Raw genomic sequence first — 24,346 nt, 5'->3', positions numbered from 1 at the left:
AAATTTAAGTTCCAGTGTCCATAAATAAAGTTTTGCTGGAACACTGCCACATCCGCTTGTTTACAAATTGTCTATGGCTACTCTGTTCTACAGCAACAAAGGTCTGAGTATTAAAAAGAGCCAATATGGCCTACAAAACCTAAAATACTTAGTATTCAGCCCCTGACAGAAAAAGTTTGCCAACCACTACCTTAGTACCTACATTACTGTCAGTCTTCAACACTACTGTTATTTTACTTCTTAGAGAATTCAATATATATCTAGACAATCTTTTATAACCTCCAGTCTCTCCGTTCCTTGACAGCCTCTCTTCCAATGATCTTGTCTTCTGCCCTACAGCAGCCCCTCATGCCCTGATCACATCCTAGATTCTGATATGATTAAATAATCTCAAACCCTCAATAATCTCCATTTCATATATCCTACTCTTAAATACCACTTCATATTTCTAATTCACTCTTTACTACTCCAACAATCTTTGAGGTCTTACTGAGTTGCCCAGGCTGGTCTCAAACTCCTGGGCTCAAGCAATCCTCCTGCCTCAGCCTCCCAAAGTACTGAAATTACAGGCATGAGCCACCATGCGCAGCCTTCAACAATCCTTTAATTTCACCAGAAATCATGAACCAGTATATACTATCCCTCATCTATTGTCCTCATTTCCCTACCCACTGGGTTTAAATATAATGATTCATCATTATAACCCCCCTGGCATTTACCCTCACTCATTCGCTATATTCAGATGGTAAAATAACAACCTGACGAAACCCTACTCTGTGCCCACGTCCATAGAGATGGACAAGAATAGAGAAAAACAAAAAGCTGTGTAAATCTGCCTCACCTTTAAGTCTTGCCCATGAACCTTCAGGTGGAACACTGTGACTACCCAGAAATCATAGTAAACATCGTGGAAATTTTCTTTTGCATTATTATAGTTAACCATCTCATGCCTTTTTTTCTTCACTCAAATCTCTAACACTCCTCAAATCTCACAACTAAAAGCATTGCTTCTTACTTTACCGAAAAACGTCTGGATTTATCACAAGATATTTTCCCCAAAATCCCATCCCTTCTCATATTCTAGGGGACACCACTGTAGCAATATTTCTGTCTTTTCTATCATTTCATTATTCCTCCTCTCTACTGAATCATTCCTATTAGTGTACCTAACATCCTATTATTTATCTTATTTTTAAAATACCCTTCATTATCTCCACTTCCCTAATCCATTCTTCTGCTCCTCTTCATAGCAAAGCTCCTCATTTATACACACTGTCTGACTTTTCTCCCCCATTCTCTCTATAAAGCACTCCAATCAGGCTTTTGCCTCAATCAGTACTTTAAAACTGTTCAAGGTCAGTAATGACCTCCAAATGACTAAAAGGGCTAGTCCTTAATATATGACACAGTTCACTTATCCCCACCTTTCTTTAACTTGGCTTCCAGCATACCACATCCTGTTAGTTTTCTTCCAAACCCTAGCCTCTTCTCAGTCTCCTTTGTTGGTTGTACCTCCTCTTCCAGATCTTGCGACACAGGAGGTCCTGAGCCTCCTAAGGCCTATTTCTCTACCTGCACTCACTTCTCCCTTAGTGGTATCATTCAGTCTTGTGGCTTTAAATAACTCCATATGCATATAATTCCCACATTTAATATCCAAAGTTGAGACCTCTTTTCTGAATACCAGACTAGTTATCCAACTGGCTAGTCAGCATATCTACTTAGATGTCTAATATTAATAGATATATCTCAATGCCAACATATCTGTGGTAGGCAGGATAGCACCCCTCAACCAAGATGTCCACATTCTAATCCCTGAAACCTGTGAATATGTTATATTACATGGCAAAAGGGGCTTTGCAGATGTAATTAAACTTAAGGATTTTAAAATAGGGACGTTATCTTGGACTTTCCAGGTAGACCCAATCTAATCACATGAGCTTAAAGAGAGAACTTTCTCCAACTAAAAGCAAAAGAGATGCAAAAAAAAATTCCAAGTGTAAGAGGAATTCAACATGCCATTGCTACCTATGAGATGGAGGGGATCATGTGACAATGGCACAAGGAAACAAAAAAGAGGCTCTAGAAGCCCAGGGCTGACCCCCACCTGACAGGCAGCAAAGAAGTGGGCACCTCAGTCCTACAACCAATCACAAGGAACCAAATTTTGCCAATAACCTGACCAAGCACACAAGCAGATTCATTCTGCCAATAACCTGACGAATGGTAGAAACAGATTCTTTCAGATAAGAACCCAGACCATCCAACACCTTGATTTTGGCCTTGAGAGACCCTGATTAGAGGAAACAGCTGAGTCCACCCAGACTTCTGGCCTACAGAACGACTAGTAAGTTTATGTTGTTTTAAACTGATATATTGTAGTAATTTCAGCTGCAACAGAAAACTAAAACCACATCCCAAACTGAATTCCTTTCTTTCCCCTCAACCTGCTATGCCCACAGTCTTTCCCCTCTTTGTTAACAGTGACTCTATACCTTCTAGTGATCTGACCCAAAATCTTTGGAATCATCCATGGATCCTCTCTTTCTCATATGCCTCTAACTTATCTGTAAGAAAGTCAGGTGGGCTTTGTATGTATTCAGAATTTGATCACCTATCACTACCTCTATTTTTACCACCATCTCTCTCTGGATGATTGCATACCTTGCTAATGGCCTCCCTGCTTCCATTCTGACTTTCCACAGCCTGTCCAAAACAAAGCAGCCAGAGGTCCTTTCAAAACCTAAGTCAGACCACATTACATCTCAATTCAGAAACCTCCAGTAGCTCACTTTTCGATCAAACTAAACACAAAGTCCTTACACTGGTTTATACAGCTTTGCATAATGGGTCCCTCACCCTAGACTCATCTCCTACTGCATTTCCCAACTTATTTATTCTGTCCCAGTCTCCCTCTGTTTTCATATTAACCACGAGATAATAATCCTAATGCTACTTAATATTTACTAATTCTCACTATGAACCAAATACTGTTCTAATTGCTTTACACATATTCTGTCATTCCATTTCATTAATAATTTCCCCCACTTTACAAATGATATAATTGAGTTAACCAAGGTTAATTAACCTAAACACTCAATCAGTAAGTGGCAAGGCCAGAATTCAAAATCTCAGATGAATGAAGTCCACCCACAGCCAAAATTCTCTGTCTCAATGATGGTTCCCACTTGTTATCCTTACTTAACAACAGGCTTTGGAGACAAGCACAGAATAAACAGAAGGTAGAATAAGGTAAGAAATGAGAATTCAGGCCAGGAGCGGTGGCTCTCGCCTGTAATCCCAGCACTTTGGGAGGCTGAGGTGGGCGGATCACAAGGTCAGGAGATCGAGACCATCCTGGCTAACACAGTGAAACCCCGTCTCTACTAAAGATACAAAAAATTAGCCAGGCACAGTGGCACGCGCCTGTAGTCCCAGCTACTCGGGAGTCTGAGGCAGAAGAATCACTTGAACCAGGTAAGTGGAGGTTGCAGTGAGCTGAGATTGTGCCACAGCACTCCAGGCTGGGTGACAGAGCGAGACTCCGTCTCAAAAAAAAAAAAAAAAAAAAAGAAATGAGAATTCTAAGTGCTTGATACGTGGTTGAAAAGCTGGGAAAAGTTAGGGAATGAAAACAGTTTTTAGAGGTGAAAATCAGCACAATAACTACTTATTACATAAAACAAAATATGATACTTAAAACTTACTTTTTCTGTAGTAACAGTCAAGGATGGAACCAATGCAGGTGATGGTTCTGGCTGCTTCTTGTGTTTCTGTTTGTGTTTGTCCTTCTCTTTATATTTCTAAAAACGAATATAAGTAAAATCCAATTTTAATTTAACTATAACCCCATATATGCAACAGAGATTTTTTTATAACTAGTAATTTAAAATATTAACAAATACTTCTGTCAAAAATCACTTCCTCTGATCATCATGTTGTTTTATAAACAAGTAATACTAGTGTGAGTTTCTTTTTAGGTAAGTTCAGCTTTTTTATTCTTGATAAGTCTAAAATAATACTAATAAACAACTGAAGTCTGTAATTATTTGCTACATTTACATTCAGCAAAATATACACTTTTTCTCCTTAAAAACACCAAATACGGCCGGGCATGGTGGCTCACACCTGTAATCCCAGCACTTTGGGAAGCTGAAGCGGGCGGATCACGAGGCCAGGAGTTTAGGATCAGCCTGACCAACACGGTGAAACCCCATCTCTACTAAAAATACAAAAATTAGCCGGGCATGGTGGTGTGCACCTGTAATCCCAGCTACTCAGGATGCTGAGGCAGGAGAATCGCTTGAACCCAGGAGGCGGAGGTTGTGGTGAGCCAAGACCGTGCCACTGCACCCGAGCCTGGGCAACAGTGTGAGACTCCGTCTCAACAAAAAAAACAAAACAAAACAAAAAAACCACCAAATACTTTTGTGAACATTTTAAAATAGTACTTTAAAGTTTACATAGCACTTCACATCTGAACAGTACCAGATTTTCCTCTACCATGCATGAGAATTTCTCCAGAAACTAGAGGCACAGAAACTCCAGCAAAAAATTATTTCCTGGGTTTACTCAAAAAAATAGATGAATTAGTTATCTCTAACAAAAAAATTTAGATAAAGTTGGGGTGTGCTATAAAGTGCTAAAACTGATGAGCTAAATATAAAAAGGAATTCAATAAAATAAAAAATTAATTACATATTGGAAGTCCAACTTAATGTTAGATAATTTTAACCAAAATGTTCTGTTGTTTGAATCACTACATTATGAAACAGTATTGGGTGTGAAATTTACTATTTAAAGAGTTCATCGAATTTGTTTATTTCTCATGAAGCTTAAATCAGACCATTGAGGGCCCTTAATCTTTTCAAGTCATGAAAGATTGGTATCTCTGTCATCCTAAAAAGGTTTACATACAAGCAGAACACAATGCATACAAATTAAAGATAGATGTTTTACTTTAATACCCCCAAAATACTGCCATTTTTTCTGCTTTTAATTCCTGATCTAAGTACGTAAGATATTTTCAGGCTGCACTGTCAGTACTTCAGCAACAGTAAATGTAAATTAATATAATAATACTCTTTTCTTTTCTTTTTGAAACAGGGCCTCGCTCTGTCACTCAGGCTGGAGTGCAGTGGTACGATCACAGCTCACTACAGCCTCAACCTCCTAGGCTCCAGCAATCCTCTCACCTCAGCCTCCCAAGTAGTCAGGACTATAGGCACATGCCACCACACAAGGCTTTTTTTTATATGTATTTTTTTTATTTTTGAGAGTGCAGTGGTGTGATTTTGGCTCACTGCAGCCTCAGCCTCCCGAGTAGCTGGGACTACAGGCATGTGCCACTAGGCCTGGCTACAGGCTAATTTTTTATTTTACTTTTTGTAGAGACAGGGGTCTCACTATGTTGCCCAGAGTGTTCTCGGCTATCTTCCCACCCAATAATGCTTCTAATTCAGACTTTTTAGGAAACATTTTTATCCTAAAGTTATTTTGATTGTGGCAGATAATGACTCCCCAAAGCATCATGCCATATTCTCTGCAACGGGTTATCACTGCTCTTCTCATCCTAAGACATCCTCTTCTCCACTCCCTTGAACCTGGGTTAACCTTACGACTTGCGTTACTCAACAGGATGTGGCAGAAGTGATGGTGTATAAGCTCAGGAACCTGGAGGTTTAAGAAGTCTTCATGGCTTCCACCTCTGCCACCTCAGTTATCAGCCACCATGTAAAGAATCATTCCACACTCTCCTCATAGAGAGGCCAAATGGAGAATGACATCACAGGGTGAACTGAGGTACTCTAGCCTATAGCCAGCAGCGCCTGGCGCCAGACATGTGAATAAGACCAACACTGAACACCCAGCTAGCCACCAGCTTAATGAATCCTCATGAGTAAACCCGACAGATACCACATGGAAGAAAGATAAATCATCCCTGCTGAGCCCACCGCTTAATAAGCCACTAAAAGTCGTGGAGTGGTTTAAAGCAACAGCGTAACTGAAACCAGACTAGAATACACGATTGGGTCATGGGAGCTAAAGAAAGCACAAACAAAATAACAATACAGGCCAGGCACACTGGCTCACACCTGTAATCCCGGCACTTTGGGAAGCCAAGGCAGGAGGATCACTTAAGCCAAGGAGTTCAAGGCCAGCCTGTGAAACACAGGGAGACCCCATCTCTACAAAAAAAATAAAAAATTAGCCAAGTGTGGTGGTGTAAACCTGTGGTCCCAGCTACTAAGAGGGCCAAGGCGGGAGGATTGCTTGAGCCTGGAAGGTTGAGGCTGCAGTGAACTGTGATCATACCACTGCACTCCAACCTGGGTGACATAGAGTGAGACCCCATTTATTTAAAAAAACAAAAGTAACAATATTAGGATTTTTCTAAGTTAATACATTGATATGGTTTGGCTGTGTCTTCACCCAAATCTCATCTTGAATTGTGGATCCCACAATCCCCACGTGTCATGGGAGGGACCTGGTAGGAGGTAATTGAATCATAGGGGTGGGTTTTTCCTGTGCTGTTCTCATGATAGTGAATAAATCTCATGAGAGCTGATGGTTTTATAAAGGGCAGATCCCCTGCACATTGTCTCCTGCCTGCCGCCACGTAAGACTTGCCTTTACTCCTCCTTCGCCTTCTGCCATAATTGTGAGGCCTCCACAGCCATGTGCAACTGTGAGACCATTAAACCTCTTTTTCTATAAAATTACCCAGTCTTGTGTATTTCTTCATAGCAGTATGAAAATGGGCAACTACACACACCAAAATAACAAATTTATACACTCTAGTCTATGAAGTTGAAATGATCCTGGTCTTTAAGTGTTATATCAATGTTTTTCTCCCTATAAAGATAATTAAGAAGCCTTTCTATCCTCCTTTACTCTATATATTCTACTTCCCATTCTGGGCTTTGTTCTTCAAGGTTATAAGAGCTGAGATAATTTAATGGTGAATGATCCTGAATAACAAAAAAGTAAACAAACCCTAACAACTTGCAAAACAAATGAGAGTAAAAGGCAAAAAATACACATGTACATGTGTGAAAACATACAATATAGAGATGTAAAAAAATCATACAAAGCAAATCATGGAACAATAAAGAACTCTGGTCCTCTGTGATACATCAAGAAATGTATCCTGCAATGAGCATTACAAGTGTTCATTGGAACACACTGTGCGTGGCTTATATCCATATGAACAGCCTATCAAATGTGAATCAAAGAAATCTAATGACTGTCACTAAAAACATATGTTGATTTAAACAGATTAAGAAAGGGAAAACCCAGGAAAAGTCAATTATATATGAAAATTTAGTATATGATAAAGAGGAGGTTCCAAATCAGAAGACAAAGACTAAAATTACTTAATAATGGTACTAGAACTGGTTAATAATTTAGGGGAAAATATCTTAGACAAAATAAAACAAAATCCAGATGGGTTAAAGGGTTAAATAAAAATTAAAATAACATCAAAGTCAGCTAGAAAGTATTTTTAAAGTATCTGACTTTAAGGAAGGAAAGACTTTTCTAACCTCCCCCCCAAAAAATAAAAAAAACAGAAAGGGAAAACACAGACTTAGCTATGCAAATTAAAAAAACAAATCATTAAAAAACAAAAACCAAACTGGGAAGATAGTAAAATTAAAAATTCTGTATTTTAATTCTGTTTAAATTTTTTAATAAATAAGAAAATACATACGCCATTGGACATGACTGGGCAATCCCCTCCCCCCAAAAAAAAGAGCCAGTAAACAGCAACAGAAACATGCAACCCAAGTATTAAAACAACTAAAGGTAGTATTTTTCTCCTATATAGTGACCAAAGTTGTTGGGTTTTGTTTTTAATGACAAGATCTAACAACTGCCTAGGGAAATGAGCACTTGCATACATTACTAGAGAAAATGTAAACATATAAAGAACACTTATTTTTGTTCTTAAAGAGACTGGGTCTTGCTATTTTCCCCAGGCTGGCCTTGAAGTCCTGGGCTCAAAGGATCCTTCTGCCTTAGCCTCCCAAATATCTGGGACTATTGGCACACACTACTGAGCCAAGCTGACAATTTTTAAAACAAGAGTTAGAAACTATAAAAATACTCATACCATGTGACCTAGTAACTTCACATCTAACAAGGTGTACAAAGATTTAAATACAGTTTATCATACTTCTATTTGCAATGGGGAGAAAAATGAAAACAACTTGTCCAACAACAGAGGTGTGCTTGAAAAAAAATCATTATGCAAGCATATAATGGCCATTAAAATAAGTCACAGATGGCCAGGTGCAGTGGCTCATGCCTGTAATCCCAGCACTTTGGGAAGCTGAGGTGGGCGGATCACGAGGTCGGGAGATCGAGACCATCCTGGCTAAGACGGTGAAACCCCGTTCTCTACTAAAAATACAAAAGATTAGTCGGGCGTGGTGGCGGGCGCCTGTACTCCCAGCTACTCAGGAGGCTGAGGCAGAAGAATGGCATCAACTCGAGAGGCGGAGCTTGCAGTGAGCCCAGATCACGCCACTGCACTCCAGCCTGGGCGACAGAGCGAGACTCCGTCTCAAAAAAAAAAAAAAAAAAAAAAAGGAATAGTCAGAGATTTTGGAAAACTGTTAACAGATGAGCTTTGTGTGTAGTTCACAGATTACATATGTACTCTTCAAAACTGTGAATTCCCCTTGGCCTGAAGATATGAACTTACAAGTATTATCTTCACTGCTTGTTAGGTCAAGACAGCCAACGTCACTCTCAGTTGAATCAGTATGTATAATTAGCAATACAAAATCAGAACCGTAAAAGTTTATATTTTATGAATACACATGATATCTCCATCCTTAAAATAGTCATGTGAGAAAAATTCTATTTATTTTTTTTACAGAAAGGTATGGCTTAAACAAGCACAAGGTAGACTCTTATCTATCCCCCCCAAAAAACATAAACAAAACCTAAAAAAAAAAAAGTTTTCAAAATTTAAAGAAAGTAGGTAAGGCACCCATGATGAAAATCAAGAGCAGGGGGAAAAAAAGAAAGAAAGGACAGAAACAAAAGGGAGAGAAAAGTTTATAATAATAAGATTACCAAATAGTTTCAAGGAAATCAATGCAGCAGCATTTGCTCTCTGTAATGAACCTAAATGTTAAACTGGGTGTAGTTCCAGAATGAACTGCTTTCCCCGTAAAGAAGCTAAAGACAGTTATACAGGAGAGGGGTTTTTTTGTTTTTGTTTTCTTTTTTGGGATACAGTCTCACTCTGTTGCCAGGCTGGAGTGCGGTGGTGTGATCTCAACTCCCTGCAACCTCCGCCTCCCAGGTTCAAGCAATTATCACGCCTACAGCCATCCACGTAGCTGGGATTACAGGTGTGTACCACCATGTCTGGCTAACTTTTGTATTTTTAGTAGAGACAGGATTTCATCATGTTGGCCAGGCTGGTCTCGAACTCCGGACCTCAAGTGATCTGCCTGCCTCAGCCTCCCAAAGTGCTGGGATTACAGGGGTGAGCCACCACACCCAGCCTATGCAGGAGTTTTTAACTTAAGTTTAGTGCAAGACAAACAACCAAGAGACAGGTCCAATGTTTCAGTTTTCAAACTAGAACAGGTATAGGACTATTTAAAGGAGCAGTGAAGATAATACTTGTAAGTTCATATCTTAAGGCCAAGAGGAATTCAGAGTTTTGAAGAGTACGTATGTAATCTGTGAACCATAGACAGAAATGTCTGGGACAAATCAGAAAGTGAATTTTACAAAGAATGCAATACTGAGCTTGAAGTTACCTCTCAGGAAAACTCTACAGTAAATTATTAAAAAGATTTGCTAACATATAAGAAAGAATTTCATTATCACTAATCATCACGACAAGTTCATCAGAAAGCCCAATACTAGAAATTAATATTTAGGCATAACATAAAGAAAAAGAACATGTGAGTTATTTTAATATGACTCAATTCTTTACACTGAAATAGAATAAATTTCTAGTAAGAGTGCCTATATTCAAATAACACAAAATATCATTACAAATATAAAGCAAACAAATTTTAAGTAAACATGGATCTTAAAATGCTTAAGAGAAAGCTGAAATCACATCACAGATTTTCCCAATGTAGAAAACAAATGAACAGAAACCAGTTAAAAACCAACCAACCAAATGATTCCCAAAAGCAACCAAAATGGGAAGCAGGGGCAGATATTCATGCATTAAACAAAAACTGTCAAGGAGTAAACTAGATTCTATAGTAGAAATTGCCCTAGACTGAGCTACAGGATTCAGCTCTTAATCCTACCCCTTAATTCCCAAAAATTCTGAGAATATAACCGAAAGTCCCAAATCTGAAGAGAGGTGATTTTATATGTTCCTACCTACTAAACTACTTTTTCTGCCTAAAGAGTAGTACTAGCTTCAGGGAAGAAACAGGAAAAACTGAAGGCGAGAGGAAGAAAAGTGAAGAGGTGCTAACTGGAAGTAAAGAATCAAGGCTAAGAACTAATTACATAAAATCCTAGGGGGCCCAGTGCAGTGGCTCTCCTCTGTAATTCTAGTGCTTTGGGAGGCCTAGGTGAGAGAATCACTTGAGGCCAGGAGTTGGACATCAGCCTGGGCAACACAATGAGAACCTATCTCCACAAAAAGCAAAAAAATGAGTTGGGTGTGGTGGTGCAAATTTGTAGTCTTAGCTACTGGGAGGTTGAGGCGGAGGACCCAAGAGGTGGAGGCTGCAGTGAGCCATGATCATGCCACTGCACTCCAGCTTGGGGGACAGAGTGAGACTGTGTCTCAAAAAATTACAATTAAAATAAAAAATAAAATAGAATCCTAGGGTATTCCCCATAAGACTAAAATACACCCAAACACTTGAGATATATAGAACCTGGTGCAAGACATTTAATAATGCACTGTGTTAAAAAGGAGAGCCCAGCCTGGAGTTCTACCAAAAAGTGCATACTGCCCTAAGCCAAGCTCTTATACTGCGCCCCTCCTCCCAAGCTTCTATACTGCACCCCTCATTCCCACACGCTTCAGAAAAATGCAAAATACATAGCCCTTAAACCATCGTCTCAAAAACGAGAAAATATTCAAAAAATTACGCAAATTATAATGGAATAAGTGTCAAAAGCGAGCCTCCCAAGCATAAACAACATTTTAAAAACTGTATGGCAAAGAAACTACAGGCAAAAAATAATACAGAGTCTAATGTGCATGAGATAGCCAAATATCACAACCTAGAAGCATACATAACTGAGTATGAAGATATTTCTCAAAACTGTCCCCATGCCAAATAAAAAATATAACATGAGTTCAAACAAAGCTCAAGAATGAGATGATAAAATAGGAAAAGGTAAGAAGGGAGATAACCAAAGTAATAAGGTTAAGACTAAAACAGTATCATTACAGAATTAGTAAACAAAATAGAAACAGCAAGGAAAATACACATTGCCAAAAATTGTTAAAGTGTTAAAAGAAAGGCTTGAAATAATCACAGTAATGCAAATTTTAAAAAAGATACTAAAGCAGGCAGACCACATCTGACAGGTATAAAAAACAGAGATAATCAAACATAAGATAACGTGTATCCCTGAAGCAGAGAATTCAATGAATGGGGAACAGCAGGTATATTCAAACATAAAATTCCACAAAATGAAAATGGAAAAAAAAAATTCTGAACAATTCTGTTACAGACTGTGTAGCACCAAGACTTACTGTAGTTAAACTTAGTAGAATACAGGGAGAGAGAGGTGTCGTTAGTCATCTCCACAGCAATATTCCAGGACCATTAAGTTTTTAGAAGAAATAAAGTGTGACCCAACAATATTATATACCGCCAAGATACAGTTCAAAAATTAAGGCAAAAGGAAATGTTCTCCATTATGAAAGAAATCAGAGAACACAAGTCCTAAGAACTTATTCTTGAAAAAAGTGAATAAAATTCAGCCAATTTAAGAGGAACAATGAACTTACTGGAATAGCTGTGGTAAAAAGACTAACAGTGAGCAGCTAACGAATTTAAATACAAAACAAATACCTACACAACTATGAGGATTATGTTTACATAAGAGAATGTCACTACCTGAAAAAATAGAAATGTCTTCAAAAACAAACAACCCTGGCAGGGCGAGGTGGCTCACACCTGTAACCCCAGTACTTTGGAAGGCCGAGGTGGGCAGATTACTTGAGATCAGGAGTTCGAGACCAGCCTGGCCAACATGGTAAAATCCCATCTCTACTAAAAATACTGAAATTAGCTGGGCATGGTGGCATGTGCCAGTAGTCCCAGCTACACGAGAGGCTGAGGCAGGAGAATCGCTTGAACTGGAGAGGCAGAGGTTGCAGTGAGCCGAGATTGCACCACTGCACTCCAGCCTGGGTGACAGAGTGAGATTCTGTCTCAAAAAAATAAAAAATAAATAAATAAAAATAAAAACAACCTGGATATCAGGAAAAGCAAAATGACTATAGGGATACTAGCAGCCTTCACTGTAGGAGCTCAATATAAAATCTGACACATGTAATTAAAACAAAACATAAGTCTGCCAAATAGTGACTAGACATAAACATCTTTCCTGCTGACAAAGTCCTGATTTCTTAAGAAAATTCATGATCACCTTCTCATGTCCTCATAAAAGTGTATCTATTCCCCAGCCCAGAGGTGAACATGGATGAGTCCAAGGTAATTAAGAGAAATTGATTCTCTTTAGCCACTGACTGCTTTAGGCCTGGAATAGGTTTCAATCAGGATAATAAAATAGAAGTTAAATTTTTCTTTTTTTCTTTTTTTTTTTTCAGACAGAGTCTTGCTGTGTTGGCCAGGCTGGAGTGCAGTGGCTCAATCTTGGCTCACTGCAACTTCCGTCTCCCCGGCTCAAGCAATTCTCCTGCCTCATCCTCCCGAGTACCTGGGATTACCAGCATGTGCCACCACACCCAGCTAATTTTTGTATTTTTAGTAGAGACGGGGTTTCACCATGTTGGCCAGGCTGGTCTTAAACTCCTGACCACAGGTAATCTGCCCGCCTCAGCCTCCCAAAGTGTTGGGATTAGAGGCATGAGCCACCGTGCCCGGCTACTTCTTCGTTTTTTTGTTTTTTGTTTTTTAAACGGAGTTTCGCTCTTGTTGCCCAGACTGGAGTGCAATGGCACGATTTCAGCTCACTGCAACCTCTGCCTCCGGGTTCAAGCCATTCTCCTGCCTCAGCCTCCAGTGTAGCTGGGATTACAGGCGTCCGCCACCACGTCTGGCTAATTTTTTGTTATTTTTCGTAGAGACTGGGTTTCACCATGTTGGCTAGGCTGGTCTCAAACTCCTGGCCTCAAGTGATCTGCCCGCCTCGGCCTCCCAAAGTGCTGGGATTACAGGCGTGTGCCACTGCACCAGGCCAGAAATTGAAATTTTCTAGCTGTTCCCCTCATTCTTAAGAGGTATTCCCTTCCTGCCTTTAGATGCTCAAGTGTTAGACCATGATCCTCAGAACAACTGCAGTGTCCTGGCAACCATGACTGCAAAAGCCAAAAAAATCACATAAAAGTCAACAATGCTCTGCCACAGCTGAATTGGCTACTGTTAAATTAACCAATCTTAGAAAAGCCTAGCATCTGATCTTACATGAAGTAATAAATTTCCAATTGCTTCAGCCACTCTGATTTGAGTATTCCATCACTTAGAGCTAAAAGCACCCCAACTAGAAAGACAGTCTTACCTCTTCAACGTCTTGTTTGCTTTTGTAATTTCTATTATTAAACTTAAAGGTATCTTTGAGGAAATAATATTTCTTGTGGTAAGGTGGGAAAAAAGTTTTTTTGGTCTCATTCTGCCACCCAGGCTGTGCAGTGGTATGATCATAGCTCACTGCAGCCTCAAACTCCAGGCTCAAGGCATCCTCCAACCTCAGCCTCCAGAGTAGCTGTGACTATAGGCACGCACCACACATTCAGCTATGTTTTGTTGCTGTTGTTTTTCTATACAGACAGGGTCTCTTTCTTTTCCCTCTATATAGTCAAATAAATCTGCCTTTGATGTTTAAAACATCAGTAGGTTTCACTCCATTTAATAATTTTTCTCTAATTATCCTTTTTATGTATGTATCTATGTCTCTATGCATAGAAAAAATCTGTGATATTTACTCAGTAGTAAGTGATGGCTATTTCCCAATGGTGAGATATGGAGTGGGATTTTGTTTTTTAACTTTCATTTTTTAAATGCTCTGTCTTCTGTCATTCTCTGTAATTACATACAAATTAACAAGAATGGGCTAAAATGAGGTAGAGACAGCCTATTCGCCAAACTCATTTCTTTTTATTTGGCATGTAACTAGACATTTCCCAGCATCCTTTGCAGTTACATGCAGCCAGTGCACTGGGTTCCAATCAACGTAGTCTGAATGAAAATGATGTGTGTCACCTCTAGGCCTGGTCCTTAATAGCCCCAAATTTCTAGTATCCACACTGGTTCCTTTTACATGGATAACAAAAATAAGCATTAAAGCCATAGAGGCAGCATTTTAAAGAAGGCAGTCACAAGATGGAAGAAACCTAAGTCCCTGATTCACAATTTGGAAGAATTTGTTTGTCAATCAAGGACACCTCTTTTGGACTTAGCTGTGAATCAAAAACATTGTGTAAAGTCAATCATAATTTGAGAATTATTCATGTGTCAGGAAACCATGCTACACAAGTCTCTCTTATTTCTGCATGTCTTTTGAGTTAGGCAATGGCAACCCATTATTCTGGACTATCTTTTCAAGGTTGCTCATATAGTGAATAGCCTCAGAAGACAGAAAGCAAAGGTCAGCTATGCTTACTGTCTATTACAAAAGATTCAGGTGCCCTAAGCTCAGGGCTCCTCTCCTGTAATGCAACACATAGCACAAACAGATTTTATCTGGCCTTCTTTGCAGTGCCCTATGGGAACTGGGCTTGGGAAATGACCAAAAATTACTGATACTCTGGTTATAGCTATTGCTCTAAGTAATAAGTTGTCTATCTCTTGACCCAGAAGTTGCATCTCTTAATTAGCTACTTTACAAGTAAGATCAAATGATAGACTTCTGTGATATTATGATATATACATATATATACACATATATACACACACACGTCTGTGTATATATATTATATATAATATATACACCAATATATGTATACATATATATTATATATAATACAATATAATATATATTTATATAATATATAATATAAATATATTACATAATATATAAATATATCATATATTATATATTATATAAATATATATTATATATTATATATATCATATCATATATTATATCATATATATCATATATTATATATCATATAATATATAATATATTATATATTTGATATTATATATAATATATATGTATACATATATTGGTTTTGTCCACAGTCCCTGGGTCAAAACTCCCAAAGTCCTTGCCATTTTTTAAGTAACTAAAAAAACAGGCGTATCTTTTGTTAAAGTATTTGGCCTTTTCTCCTTGGTTCCTGATGCAGCTTCAGAACAGCGGCAGAGTAACAAAGGTGAAATGACAGTCCTTTGTTATAATGGGGTGCTTTAGGCCTCAGAAAACAGAATCTCTCTCTTTCGGACCTTTCCTGCCCTCCTTTTTCTCCCCAAGACAGGCCATGAAAACTAAAAATATGCTCTAAACTTCCCCTACTTTTCTATCATGGAGCTGGACATAAAGAAATTCTCTGACCTACCTTGTCTGATTGTGGGTCACAAAACCCCCATTTCAGAAGGGGTTCTGCCCCAATACCCAGAAGAAAATAATGCTGCACAGAGAGGCCAAGAAGCGTGTGAACATACAGGCCTGCCTGGGTTTCCCTACTCAGTCTATTAGTGTTAGATCATACCTTTGTCCAATCACATTTCTACACAGGTGTCCATGCTTCAGTCATGCCTGTCCAGTGAACTCAGTATAACAAAGGCTCAAGAGGACGGGGAAGCTCTGCCTCCCTACCCAGTGACATACTTCACACTATTCATCTCTTCATCTGTATACTTTGTAATATCCTTCATAATAAACCAGTAAACATAAGTAAGGGTTTCCCTCAGTTCTGTGAGCCACTCTAGCAAACTAATCCAACCCAAGGAGGGGGCTGTGGGAACCCCAAGTCACAGTCAGTTGAACAGAAGCACCTGGGGCTTAGAATCAGCATCAAAAGTGAGGCTCAGTCCTGCGGGACTGAGTTCCCAACCTGTGTAATCTGATGCCATCTCCAGGTGGATAGTGTCCAAATGCAGATGATGTCTGCTGCAAAACTGACAGCTTGCTTGGTGGGGAGAAATCCCCATACATTTATGGGTCACAGAAGCATTCTGTATTGTGAGATTACAGCAGGAGAAACTTTGTTTTTTCTATTCCACCTCTTTCATAGTTCTTGACAGTTTGGTGATGAGAGAATATAATGCTGTTAGGGGTATGGCTATTTAGAAGAGGAAAATTAAAGGCCTCACAGGCCAATTAATGGGATCTGAGGAAAGTCGAAAAATGAAAAACTGTACGGTCAACTAGGCAGTTAATGGGTCTTCATTTTATTGCCTGAATAATGAGGAGAAACTGAAGAGGTGGCTGTAGGCTAAGCACCAGAAACTATGTTTAAACAGAGCTGCCCAAGGATGCTCTGCTGGCAGCTAGCCTACTCTGGTTAGGTGGAGAGGACTTCCTCACCAATCTGGCAGTCAGCTTCATTTCTACCCCACTGTAAAAATTAGGTGACCTCAGTGCTTTAAGAAGAAAAATAATTAGAGATGGGGATGTGCACTCCCTATCCCCAAGAGGCCTCAATGGCCACATGTACTCATCCAAGTATGCTATGGAATTTGAGGAGAGGAAAAGACACGATTTATTTTTTTAAATAGTGATGGGGTCTCACGCTCCTGGGCTCAAGCAGTCCTCCCACCTCAGCCTCTCAAAATGTTGGGATTACAGGCATAAGCCACCGTGCTCAGCCAGAAAACACAAGTTTTTAAGACTCTGTTGGATACAGACACCCAGATCACTATCCTACCTGGACCCATGAAAGGAAAAGATCCCAGGATTCAGTGGGCAGGATTCTCAGGGGGTAAGGAAGCTAACATGACTTTGTAGGTGGGGTCTTTGGGGAATTAAACTGTATGTTCATTACTGCCTGGACATCTGAAGGTATAAGAGGAAATGATATGTTATATCAGAAGTCAGCAAATTATGACACCTAAGCTAAGAGTAATGTTGCATCTTTAAAATATTCCTTAGTGCTCCCGCCCCCCCCCCAAAAAGAAGAATATATGATAGAGACTAAATGCGGTCCACAAAGCCCAAAATATTTACTATCTGGTCCTTTAGAGGAAAAGTTTGCCATCCCCTGTATTATATGCTTATATTTACCCATCCATAAGTGCAAAAGGTATTCTCCCAACCAAGAAGAGCAGCATGTAGAAATGCTAATGAGACATGTAAATCACTCTCCAAACCATGTCTCTTTCCTGGGTGGTCCAACAGAAACAGCATAGGATTCCAGAAGGACAAAGGGAAGCCACAGCTTCGATAAAGGACTCAAAGGTACCAGGGGTAGGAAGAGATGCAATACCTCAACACAAAAGCCCTGCAAGGCCAGTGAAAAAAGGCTAGTAAGAGCAGGAAGCTAACAGTGAATTAGCGCCAAGTGAGTTTAGTTATTGCTCTTATAGCCCCAGCCGTTACAGACTAAATCCACTACACACTGATGGTACTTGGTAGGTTGTTCTGGACATTTCTAATGCCTCTTTGCCATAACACTCATATCTAAGGATCAAGATCAGTTTACATCCATGTGTCAAAGCCTCCAATATGTCTGAAGTGCTTTCCCAGAGGGGTGACCTAAACTCCCTTGCCACTTACCACAAATAGGTATGTCAGGACTCAGTACCTCTACCCTGTGATTTCCAAAGCTCTCACTATTCGCTGGTAAATTAGAAGCCTCAGTCTCAATAGCTCCGTAATGTTATCTCCTCTGTCAGCACAGTTGGTGGAAACTCCAATAAATTTCAAAGACCTGCTCAACAAGTTTCTGGAAAGTATAGGAACAGATTCACAACGCCAGATTCTTCTGGCAGTCAAGGATGGTGGGGTCTCTTCAGAATCCCACCATTGAAAAACAGGCTGAACACCTTACTGAACTCTTTAAATAACAGGGGCTCTATGACACTCACTTGAACGTTCTGCTTTTCCTTTAAATGTCAGCTATCCTGTAAATATGCATCCTATGAGAGTAGCCCAAAACCAACACACTGTGTTGGAAGCTAGGTAGGAAGCTGAAGCACATTGTCTACCTTTGGAACCCCACAGGCCTCATTATGCTTTTAAGCTACATGTTTCTATGAATTATGATTTTGCCAACTGAATCCTCTGGCAAAAAAGCCTCCACCCACAGGCACCCACTGGAGATTTGGACTTGATGCCCCAATGACATGGCTATTAAGTGCACCCTTTTTGAAAAGGAGCTATTAGCTTGTTACAGAGCTCTTACTGAAACTGAACGCCACACCCATGAAGGCCTTATGAGGAAGGAAGAAAAAAGTAATGATGGCTTTCCAGGACTTCAGCAAACATCTCTAACTCCATTAGTATCTGCTGATTCCGTTCCCTATTTCTAATTGCCTATAAATGTATACACAACTACCATATTATAGTCAATGCAACAAGAATTAGTTAAGTACTCACAAGCTGTCAACAACACTACCTTTCTTCTATTACCTCACACCTGACACTCAGGGTTTAAAAAAAAAATCTACTAAAAATACAAAAATTAGCTAACGTGGTGGCACACGCCTGTAGTCTCAGCTACTTGGGAGGCTGAGGCAGGAGAATGGCTTGCAACCTGGAGGCAGAGGTTGCAGTGAGCTGAGATCGCACCACTGCACTCCAGCTTGGGCAACAAGAGCGAAACTCCGTCTCAAAAAAAAAAAAAAGAAAAGAAAAGAAATCATATTAGGCATTGTAAAAGAACATTAAAACATAAAAAATATAGATCAGCTTTGAGACATGATACAGTCTGACAATAAGACATATACATATATAAAGACAATATAAAAGTGAAATGAAAATATAAGAAAATCATGGGCCGGTCGCAGTGGCTCAACCCTGTAATCGTAACACTGGTAGGCCAAGGCCAAGGTGGGAGAAGGATAGCTTGAGCCCAGGAGCTCAAGACCAGCCTAAGCAACATAGGGAGACTCCATCTCTACAAAAAATATAAAAACTTAGCCAGGCAGTGGTGGTGCATGCCTGTAGTACCAGCTACTCCAGAGGCTGAGGTGGGAGTACTGCTTGAATGCAGGAGGCTGAGGCTGCAGTGAGCCATGATCATGCCACTGCACTGCAGTTTAGGTGACAGAGTGAGACTCTATCTCAAAAACAACAACAACAAAACCCATGCAAAAGACAAGAGATACAGTATAAGTCTTATAAGTCAAAGGAAGTCTAGCTTCACCAGAAAGGCAAGGCTAGGTTAAGTGCTGAATTTGGGTACAAGAGGAGCAAGAAAAGAGTAAAACGAAGAGAGCTATGATTTGACAGAAGAGGAGTAAACAGAGCAATGTAAAAAAAAAAAAAAAAAAAAAAAGGCCAGGTGCAGCGGCTCACGCTTGTAATCCCAGTACTTTGGAGAGCCGAGGCAGGCAGATCACCCAGCTACTCGGGAGGCTGAGGCTGGTGAATCTCTTGAACCCGGGAGGCGGAGGTGGCAGTGAGCCGAGATTGCACCATTGCACTCTAGACGACTGGGAGACAAGAGTGAAACTACATCTCAAAAAAAAAAAAAAACAAACAAAAAAAAAAAAAAACAGCAAGAGAAAATGGTGGCAGCAACATAGTTTCTCATCCTTTCTGAATCCCAAATATAAAAACAAAGCAAAGAGCCTGTAATCCCAGCACTTTGGGAGGCCAAGGTGGGCAGATCACTTGAGGTCAGGAGTTTGAGACCAGCCTGGCCAACATGATGAAACACAGTCTCTACTAAAAATACAAAAATTAGCCAGGTGACATGGCATGCACCTGTAATCCCAGCTACTGGGGAGGCTGAAGTAAGAGAATTGCTTGAACCCAGGAGGCAGAGGCTGCAGCGAGCCAACATCATGCCACTGCACTCCAGCCTGGGCAATAAAGTGAAACTCTGTCTCAAAAAAACAAACAAGCAAAGCAAATAGATAATAAAACCAAAAACTCATGGAATAACACAACAAAACCAAGTGTAAAAGCATCACCATCAACCCCAAAATACAAGGAGGTAAGGAAAAGAGTTACAAGGCCCACATGGTAACAGCATTCATGAGGAAGAAGGAAGTGACAAGAAAAGCACTAAATATTTAGTCAACAGTACTTACTGGAAAGCACTGAGAGCCAATTTGAGAAATGCAGCTGAAACCAGGAAGAGTTCTGCACTGGCCAGTAACAGGTAAGCGCATGGGGTACACAATAAGAAGGACTGGTATGACCTCTCAAACTGCTGAAGGGTCCATTCTAGGACAGAGACACACTCCAAGTAGATATGCTACCTCCACTAAAAGAAACCAGTGTTAGAAAATGAGCTGATTCAAGGTCTGGGGCAGAAAAGAAGACAAGATAAGCCTACAGCATCTGTTTTACTAGAAATTAAGGAAATGTTTATAAACTGTTGAAAAATTTCAAAAGGGCACAAGTGCCAAGTTGAAGGACTCCCATTGGCCAAATGTGGGACAATCTGAGCATTAAGATGAATAATAACAGGAATTACGTAACACAGTGAACTTAAAAAAATAAACTTGAGTCTACTCGATACTGGAGAGATTAGTGAATGGATGGATGTTTGGATGGACAGATGAAGTTCTTCATAACCAAAGCATGCCAAGAAATAAATATGGAAGCACTGATAGAAATAGAAAATCATCACATTATTACCACCATAGTTACAACAGATTCAGGCAAAGATCATCAATGGATATATTAAACACACTGCATGAAAAACTATTGGGGAACAGAAATTTCAAAGCCTCAAGTAATATCTCACAGGGAAATGAAAGCTTCACAGTAGATCTGGTAGACGACACCTTAACCAAGTGATCAAATTTAGTATCACGGATGATGGGATAAACTAATATCATATGTCCCTTGATACAATGCACTGAGAACAAGACATCATCTACGTGGTATTTCCATCAAATATGCTTAACATGAATCTTTTCAGGAGGAAAGAAATCAGACAAATCCCAGTTGAGCAACACTGCAAAACAACTAGTCTGAACTCAAGAAAATGTCAATGTCATGAAAGGTAGAAAATCCTGGTAACTGTTTTATTTTTTGAGACTGAGTCTCGCTGTGTCACCCAGGCTGGGTGTGATCTCGGCTCCCTGAAACCCCTGCCTCCTGGGTTCAAGTGATTCTCCTGCCTGAACCTCCCAAGTAGCTGGGATTACAGGCACGAGCCACGTCACTCGGCTAATTTTTGTATTTTTAGTAGTGATTGGATTTCACCATATTGGCCAGGCTGGTCTCGAACTCCTGACCTCAAGTGATCCACCCACCTTGGCTTCCCAAAGTGCTGGGACTATTTTAGATTAAAGGAGACTAAAGAGACAACAACTAAATGCAACGTTTGATACTTGACTCCTGCATCAATTTCTTCTTAAACTGGCTATCAATTAGGACATTACCCGAACAACGAGATGCTTGGTTATGGATTATATGTTTTTTAATAGTATTATATTAATGTTAAATTTCCTAAGCTAATTACATTGTGGCTATATAGAATCAACTTCTTAGGTGATACATTCCTAACTGTGTAGAGAGGAAGCATCACAATGTGAAAAACTAATTCTCAAATGAATCCATAATAATTTTTTTGAGACAGGGTCTCTGTTATCCAGGCTGGAGGGCGGTGGCACAATCTCAGCTTTTGTGGCCTCGACTTCCTGGGCTCAAGCAATCCTCCCACCTCAGCCTCCTAAGTAGCTGGGACTACTACAAGTGCATACCACCATGCCCAGCTTATTTTTATATTTTTTGTACAGATGGCTTCTTGCCATGTTGCCCAGGCTGGTCTCCAACTCTTAGACCCGCCTTGGCCTCCCAAAGAGCTGGGATTACATGCATGAGCCACTATGCCTGGCCTAAAAATCTCCTAACCAAAACTGGGAATACACTATGTATCTTTCACTTATATTAAAAACATCTTTGCACTTCATTGGTCTTCTAAATCATGATTCTAAATCATAAGTGTTACAATAATAATGTTGGTTAATGACTAAGATGCTCCTGTGTTTTCTGTCTAAACAACCAGGTTTTCAGTTAATATGTGCCAGGACATTTTACATGTACTAACTAATTTAGTTTTAAAAACTCTATGAGGTAAGCACTAAAATCAACTTGATGCAGATGAAGAAACTGAGACACAACATAATGCCCCATTTTACAGATGTGCCATAATGTATTCATCTGTTACGGGCAATTTACATGATTTCTAAATGTGAGCTACCATAGTGATGAACAATCATATACACATCTTTTAACTGTATATGCAACACCTGAAAGAGTTAAAAGGAACTCTAAGTTCTTTGACATGCCATGTTTAATAGATCCTAAGAGATTTATTTATTTAAATAAATCTCTAAAATCAGGTTATGTATTATAATACTGCTGTGTCAGTTTACTTGTCATGATTTTTTCTTAGTGGCACATAAAATGAAGGTGCATCCTACAATCAGTAGGAGATTAGATTATATACCACATTTAAACGGCTTCTCAGATAAGTCAGATCTATCTACTATTAACACTCTCACTGCTTATAGCTACATTTCTGAAAAAATACAAAAGAGAAGCCATAGAAAGGAGCAGAAAAGTTTTAAAAAATAAACCGGATTCTACTGGTGTTATGCCCCCAAATACAAAACTTTAAACTAACTGTTCAATATTGATTGTGACTCTCCAGATTTTTAAATTCTGTTTTCCCAAGAATTGAGCATGGTGTCTCGAATTCAGTAGAAACTTTGTAAACATTTATCAAATCTAATTAAACCTTCATGTCCCTAATTCTTCATCTATAAAAATGGAAATGAAAACTAGGTCATTTGCCACAGGTGATAAACACATTAACAAATATTTATATTATTAATGGAAAACAATAGGCTATCATTACTTCATCTCCATGATGCTATAATTAGATAGCTGGAATAAAATTCTAAACACCTACATGAATTAGACATGAGTCTTTGCATTACATGCAATCTCAACCTTACAAGTTGCAAAAAATAACTCTATTAAATAAAGTTAATCCTCAGCCAATTCAGTTAGCCATAACATTCTATTTCGTGGACATGCCAATTAATTGACGCAAACTATATTACTGTTTGTCTTCAACATCTGAATTCAAGCTAAATTTCAAAAAGGCTATTCACATCTGCTTTCACTTTTTATCTTCTTTTAACAAGTTATTTATTTAAGCAAGCAGCTCTTCAAAATTTATTCTCCCAAATACTACTCAGTTAAATAATAACTTCCTGGAACAGAACAGAGGATTGATAAGGCATATTCTGTATTAGCATTCTTTTGAGAACATGTGAAAACTTCACCATTTGTACTAAAACCAAAAAAAAAAAAACAAAACAAAAAACTCTTCAAGTTGTAATATAGATTTATCTAACTTTCAAAGGGGATATGATTCTTACCTCTGATATCGTCTGGCTCTGTGTCCTCACCTAAATCTCATGTTGAACTGTAATCTGCAAGTGTTGGGGGGGGGAACCTGATGGTGGGGTGACTGAATCATGGGGGCAGACTTCCCCCTTGCTGTTCTCCTGATAGAGTTCTCACCAGATCTGGTTGTTTGAAAGTATGTAGCACTTTCAAACTTTCCCTCTTCATTTTCTCTCTCCTGCTCCACCATGGTAAAGATGTGTTTATTTCCTCGTCGCCTTCTGACATGATTGTAACTTTCCTGAGGCCTCCCAGCCATGCTTCCTGTACAGTCTGCAGAACTGCGGGTCAATTAAATCTCTTTTCTCCCTACTAAATTACTCATTCTCATTTATAGCAGTGTGAGAATGGACTAATACAGCATCCAGTAAAGGCAGAAAGACGTATTTAAAAAAAAAAAAATCCACGGACTTTGTAGTCAGACATAGTTCATCTTAAATTCCAGCTCTATCATTTATTAATAGGTGTCTCTTTATCTCTTCTTTTCGTCTGCCCATTACTTTTTTTTTTTTTTTTTTGAGACGGAGTCTTGCTCTGTCGCCCAGGCGGGAGTGCAGTGGCACGATCTCGGCTCACTGCACGCTCCGCCTCCCAGGTTGACGCCATTCTCCTGCCTCAGCCTTCCGAGTAGCTGGGACTACAGGCGCCCGCCACCATGCCC

The 24,346-nt window shown here is 39.4% G+C and overlaps 1 protein-coding gene across 24 annotated transcripts in view; it reads right to left on the bottom strand.

The window, feature by feature from the left end:
• Positions 1–24,346, bottom strand: part of MLLT10 (MLLT10 histone lysine methyltransferase DOT1L cofactor) — a 213,084-nt gene that overhangs the window by 81,207 nt on the left and 107,531 nt on the right. For all 24 annotated transcript variants that reach the window (XM_055353859.2, XM_055353868.2, XM_063709702.1 and 21 more), the window contains one exon: positions 3,708–3,803. In XM_055353859.2, the coding sequence (XP_055209834.1) occupies positions 3,708–3,803 (96 nt within the window). Of the gene's footprint in view, positions 1–3,707; positions 3,804–24,346 lie in introns of those variants that run through there.

The sequence above is a fragment of the Gorilla gorilla genome, chromosome 8 (genome assembly GCF_029281585.2).
Source record: "Gorilla gorilla gorilla isolate KB3781 chromosome 8, NHGRI_mGorGor1-v2.1_pri, whole genome shotgun sequence".
In the NCBI taxonomy this organism is placed as follows: Eukaryota; Metazoa; Chordata; class Mammalia; order Primates; family Hominidae; genus Gorilla; species Gorilla gorilla.
Note: the sequence above shows the minus strand (reverse complement) of the source record. Positions and strands in the feature narration are given on the sequence as shown.